Source organism: Cannabis sativa, chromosome 8 (genome assembly GCF_029168945.1).
Source record: "Cannabis sativa cultivar Pink pepper isolate KNU-18-1 chromosome 8, ASM2916894v1, whole genome shotgun sequence".
Classification (NCBI taxonomy): domain Eukaryota; kingdom Viridiplantae; phylum Streptophyta; class Magnoliopsida; order Rosales; family Cannabaceae; genus Cannabis; species Cannabis sativa.
In genome coordinates, this window is record NC_083608.1 from 30,154,978 (window position 1) to 30,161,563 (window position 6,586).

General features: G+C 33.8%; 1 protein-coding gene across 2 annotated transcripts; it reads right to left on the minus strand.

The window, feature by feature from the left end:
- Positions 1 to 1,476: 1,476 nt before the first annotated feature.
- Positions 1,477 to 5,331, minus strand: LOC115701305 (uncharacterized). Of its 2 annotated transcripts, none has more exons than XM_030629058.2 (9): positions 5,084 to 5,331; positions 4,764 to 4,981; positions 4,409 to 4,523; positions 4,057 to 4,146; positions 3,662 to 3,835; positions 3,458 to 3,577; positions 3,068 to 3,178; positions 1,838 to 1,919; positions 1,477 to 1,736 (listed from the first exon to the last, which is right to left on the minus strand). In XM_030629058.2, exons 1-9 carry the CDS (start codon positions 5,231 to 5,233, stop codon positions 1,678 to 1,680), a joined length of 1,119 nt encoding a protein of 372 aa, XP_030484918.2. In that variant the 5' UTR covers positions 5,234 to 5,331; the 3' UTR covers positions 1,477 to 1,677. The 2 variants fall into 2 exon arrangements, with proteins under 2 accessions (XP_030484918.2, XP_030484920.2); XM_030629060.2 differs by having other exon boundaries at positions 3,506 to 3,577; positions 5,084 to 5,313.
- Between the last annotated feature and the right edge of the window lie 1,255 nt (positions 5,332 to 6,586).

A 6,586-nucleotide genomic window follows, 5' to 3' on the forward strand; every position in this document is an offset into this window, starting at 1 on the left:
CAATATCATCATTACCCCGACTAAATTAGTGGATAAGGATACAGCTGGTTCATTTGAGAAGTAAATAGAGGCTGGAGACATTACCTGCTCGCTTCGTGGACATACAAGGTCCGACGAACGTCTTAGACACACTGCCAGAAGGTCATCCAGAGCCTTCAAAGAAAAACTCTGTACTAGTAGAAATCTCTATCTCTATTGTGAAGTGTACAACTAAATCCTCCCGTCCAGTCCAGGCATAAGGTGATGGCCAAAACAAAATAAAGTTACAGAAAGTCCTTAGCTGCGAATCTACACTTTGCCCGACTTTTTGCAATGGCCAATGTAAAACAAGTTGAATCATCATAGGATGTTGAAATGGTATATATTATAGTTTGGAGAAAAATATCTCTTTTATTATTCTAATTATTACATTTTTCTGTATTGTTTTTGCTATTTTACATTACAATTGCTATTATTATTTTACAGATGAGTTTTTTTTGCAACTAAACCCTCTCAACTATCGTTCTACTTGCACTGAACTTTTTAAGCTCAAATGTTGGTAGTAAAGCCCTCCAAACGGCTGAACTGTTAACAAATTTAAGGTGACATTTATTTTTTACAATTAACTGTCAACATGGATTGTTTATGTATACATTTTTATACATGTGGCACGTGTATATTAGTACATCTAATATTATTATTTCAACATTATTAAAAAATATTTCAAAATTTATGATATTTTTTCTTTTTTAATATTCTATTTATTATTTTTTATAATTTTATTTAATTTTAAAATAAATTTTGAAACAATAATATTGGGTGGATCAATATAAATGTCTCATGTATACAAGAGTGTACACATAAACAGTCCATGCATGATGGCAGTTAACCAAATGACACCTTAAATTTGCTAACAGTTTAGTAGTTTAGAAAGTTTTACCGCTAAAACTTTAGCTTGGAGGGTTAAGTGCAAGTGAAACGATAGTTGGAAAAATTTAGCCGCCAAAAACTCTTACACATTAATGGCTTGTTTGGTACGTCGTATTATATTGTGTTAAATTGTATTAGTATTATTTCAATACAATACTATATTTAGTATTGACTTGTATTAATAGATTATATAAAATTATAATATATTTTCAATAAACTCAACTCCAACACCAACTACTTGTTGATTCCGAGTCTAGCTCAGAGATTAGTGTTGACTCCAAATTCTTTATAAATATTATAATTCAAGTTAATAATTAATACAATACATTATTTTATCCTTGTATGCTCACACCGTTCATAAATAACATAACAATAGTAAAATCATTTTAGTCCGGATAATTTATAAAATTTGAGTAAATTATTATTAAGATAGAAATGAAAGTTACTAAAATAATTTTTATTTAAAAAACTGAATATATCTATAAACCTCACAACAAAAAGAAAGCTTTGATTGATTTAAAAAAAAAAAAAAGCTTTGATTAAAAAAAAGAAGAAGAAAAAAGAGGCTTGACCGAATAAGATTATCTCCACGATTCTTCTAATATTATAGTGAATCTTTTCAAATAAAATAACTTTAAAAAAAAAAAAAACATTATTTGAACAGATAGTATAAAATTCCATAAAATTTGTAATTTTCTAAATTATAAATCTACTGAACAAAATTCTAAAAAATTCTATCTCTAGATAAAACTTCTCCAGTTTCATGGATTAACAAGTTGCAGAATCTCTAAAAGAATCGGCAAGAACACTTTCATTCAAATTATGACCTGCAAAAATATATCAAAAGTAAACTGAATAACGAATAAAAAACCAAGACTGGATTGCAAGAGAGGGATAGCTAAAGAAAACAGCATGAGCTGATCAATACCTATAAAAACTATCTTGTTTATCCGAGTTTCTTCATTCTTCCAATCACGAGCGGGAACAATCTCATATATTTCCTTCACAGCCTGCATTTAAAATAATCATCATTTCATGCCTAATATATTATATACCAATAATACACACAAGAAAGGCCATATTTTGATGGGCATTGGATTGAACTAGATTTAGATTTAGATAACTTTTATCAAGTGATTTTGTTATGAAACTGACTTATATTTTAGCACTTTAAGGTGTCTAACCGGACATGAGATGGCGCTTTATGAGTGCAATAAAAACCATGGGTGCCTCTTAACAATAGTCTATGAAACTAGAAATAATAATAACTATAAAAATAAAAATAAAATACTAATCCAACTAGGGGACATTTTAATCCCTTTGAAAAACTTTAGGTGATTTTATCCTATCCAATTCTCATCTTCCCTTATTCCAATAGTAAATAAGAAAGAAAAGCATAACTTCACATCCAATTTGTCTTCTCCTAATATGTTGTTAGCAAAGAATCAACTCATGTAATTGATACGACCCGAGCTGCCTGGCAGGTTATTCTAAGTATGGAGTATAAAATTATAATAATAGGAATATACTGATCTAAGATTGAAGGGAAATCTGATATTGATATTAAACAAACAAGCTGCCACAGGTTTCGAGAGCCTGGGGTCTCTCCAATTGATGCTGAAATCAATAACCAGATCAAGCATAGACACACTAAACCACTCAACACAAATATATAACACTCACAAAGCCAAACCAAAAGCCAAAACAATAAACACACAATAAATAAACTAGAGAAAACTGACCACCCAGCCAATTAATTCTATTGAGACCCGTTACTTCTCCTAGCATAGGTGTACCAAGGGTCTAACAGTAATATAATCTTACTACCGGTGACCTAAAAGTTAGCCTATGACAATCCAAATCTTCATAAATTAATGAAGCATGGCCAAAAAAGCATTGATCTTCAGTATTGGTGTTCTCAATTCTCATCATACTGCCTCAAGTGTTCTAATTATTTACCCAATCATGTTATGTGTAGAATGCAATGAAAAGACATTTAAGAATGACCCTCTGCCACCAAATCATTGCAGCACCAGCCAAATATTATAAGGTACAACAAAAGACAGACCACCAAAAGAATAATTTTACATACAGAATATTGAGAGACATGAGATATTTCTCTGCAAATGCAGTGGTGGCATTCAATATGAATATTTACCTGCAAAGTGTGAAGCTGATCGGAATTTTTGACACTCAAAACCCCTTTGCAACGATATACATCCATTCCATATTTCTTATCCCAAAGAATCTCCTCAATCCACAGGCGAACCTTCAATGTCATTTTTTCATAAGGCACCAATAAGTAAAACGTGCCATGACATAATAATGCTGAGATTTAGTAGAGGTAAGTAACACATTATACCTATATACACATAAATCCTCAATAAATTATATTGTACTTTTTTAGGACATGGATGCGCTTCTTATGCACAAAATAGTGTGGATAAGCTAGTAATTTACTTAAGGAATCAATATTTTGTGGAGCAATAAACATATTTATACACAGAATAGTGTGTGTCACAATCAAGTTATTTTAAGAAAAAAAAACCTTATCAATATCAACTTGTTGGTGCTCAGAAATGCATAAGGTTCGCACCCCACTATCATGCAGACTTTGGGTTGATAGAGCATGACTTCCATCCAGCAGTCCTTCTAATCGGGTGTTGTGCTGAGAAGGCAAACTTAGCAAAATTAGTTTTTTGAGAACTGGAGATGAATAATTTAGTTAGCAGATTGAAATATAAAAACTAACTGTAGCATCATAGGCCCGGCAGTCCAAAATCTTGGACAGATCAACTTGACAGCGAACTGTAGGGATGATACAAGCAAGTGCGTTAATATTGTGTATCTCCTTCTCCAGTTCATCCAAAACACCCCCAGACCCCTCTGGAGAAACCAAATCAACTTTGTTAAGAATTACAACATCCTACAAAGAGCAACAAAACTAATAAGACTCCAGAATAAGCAGGCTTACACCTATAATTCTTTATAAGAGTATTAGATCCACGACGTAGTACTGTTGTGGAGAAACAGAAATAGCTAAGATGCAAATAATACACTACCAGAGGCATACAGAGTTGGTCATTATGATAATCATATGCAAAACTAGAAGACCATTTGCTTTTAATGAAATAATATGACGAGTACCGCAAATGCAATTTGAGAAAATGCTTCAGCAAATGAAGATGAACCGTGTCGCTCATTCAGCTGAAACCTGAGGTTTTTGGCATCAACAACCTATACAATTATGAAACAAAAATTAATAAGATATGAAAATTGTTATTTATTTTTGTCACCACCCAAACACAACCTCCCAAGCACTTCAATTAGTCTATGGTGGCAATTACTGTAAATAAAGCTGCATCAAATGAAGAAAGAAAATTTAACCGAGAGCATCTCACGCTACATGTAATGTGTTAAGTTGGTAAAATCAAGTTATGGACCCACATGTAATACTACTTTTCATAAATTTCAAAATAGAAGCTACACCAGAACTTACAGTGATAATTGAGTCAAGCTTGACCGAGGATTCCAGCTGATCGTCCAACCACAGAACAGATGCAAGAGGAGCCGGATTTGCTAATCCAGTAGTCTCCAGCAATATATGATCGATTCTACAAACAATGCAATAATAACAATGAGTACCCTTGCATGCATGACAATTAACAAGATACCCAGGTCGAGCTATGAAATTAAATGAAATGGGAAGAGTAGTGTAGGTATAGCAGTAAAAAAAGGTATTGCTTTCACTCTTATGTATTCATTCATGTAATCAATTAAGGCCTAAAAGAAAAAATCCACAAATGTCAAAACAATCTCCATGTCTATACAATAAGGTTTAAGTTTTTCAATACCTTTCCTTCCTCTGGACAAGTTGCTCCAGAGCTTGAACCAAACTATGTTTGACAGTACAGCAAACACACCCATTTGCAAGCTCAATCCATTCTTCAATAAGTGCTCCTCCATCACCTTCATTAATCATTGCTCTTTCCACACCGATTTCCTCACCAAACTCATTCAAAATCACAGCAATCTTTTTTCCATGGTTGGAGTTCAATATATAATTAACGAGCTGAGATTTCAAAAAAGACCAGAAGAAGAAATCAATATTTTATAAAAACAACGAGTAAATGAGCATAGGGAAAAACGGAGTGGGAGTCGAGTTTTAGCTTACAGTGGATTTACCAGCACCCAAATAGCCAGTGATGACGGTAACCCCGACGGAGACCTCTGCGTCTTCGTTTAAGGGTCGGTCTTTGGTATAAGGCTCTGTGGATGGGTCAATTTCAACTGCAAGTGGTGGATTTTCTTCGTCGTCCTCCATTTCCGATTGTGTTTTTCTTCCTCCGGATACTGTAAAACGATTTGGACTACTGCCATTGGGGTTTAAGTTTTTCTTTTTCTTCACAAAAATACGGACAGCTGTTATTATATTATTTTCATAATAACATTATGTATTATGAATAATTAGTATGTTTTACCTTTTTTTTTTTTTTTGGAGAAAAAGTTTGATTATATAAATTTAAAGAGTCATTTACAATAACAGAGTGAATGGTAGGAGGAAAACCCTCACACTACGTACAATCATTATCCAACGCTAAAGCTTACTTAGCTAAGCCATGAGCGGCTTGATTTGCATCTCGACGAACATGAGATACACAAATATTAGGGAAAAAGGATAATTGACTTTTAACATAAAAAAATTAAATCCTTAAAATCTAAATTCTTAGATGCTAAACCAGTAATAGAATTCACAACCATCACAGAATCAGTTTCCACAAAACTAATTTGAAGCTGCAAATTTCGAGCCCATTGAAGGCCATGACACAGAGCTTTTGCCTCCATCTCGTGTGACTTTAAGTTACCAGCAATTGATTTTGAAATTGCAGCCACACCCAAACCATTCGAATCACGAACTATTGCTCCAAACCCTGTTCGATTATGTGATGTGTCTACTGCAACATCCACATTCATCTTTAGTTGTCCACAAGGAGGAGATCTCCATGGTTGATGAGCTGCAACAGGGGAATTAATTGGAGGAGCACTGTCAGTAGAAGTTACTTGCTGAAAGTTGTTGAGATATGCTAAAGATTTAGCATATATTGCTGCTGGTTGTTAGGGAGATTTATTATGTATGATGTTATTTCTGTCCGACCAAATTGACCACATAGTGCATATAATTTTTTCCATATCTGATTTGGTGTGAATATTTGACAGATACATAAAAAAATCCCCCTCTTTCATCCTACTAGCTGCCTGGTAATCATAACTAAAATTTGAATGTCTCCAAACAGTTTTAGCATGTTTACAACTGAACATGGCATGCCCTATAGATTTCCAAGCATTAGAGCATAGGCTACAAGCAGCAGAGGTGATAATTGTCCTTTGAAACAAAGCTGCAGCCACAGGGATTGAATGTTGAATGACCCTCCAGGCAAAGATCCTTACTTTGGATGGCAAATTTAAACCCCAAAATGCTTTCCACCATGACTGTTCTGATGTTGATGATGTAGCACGGTGTTGGTTTTCCAAGGAACAAGCAAAGTGGTAGCCACTTTGGACAGTGTATTCACCCGAAGTAGTATTGTTCCAAATCCATAAATCAGTAGTAGTAGAGAAAGACAAAGGGATTTTCAAGATGTTAGGAACATCCACACATGAAAAGTCCCTTTGTAAC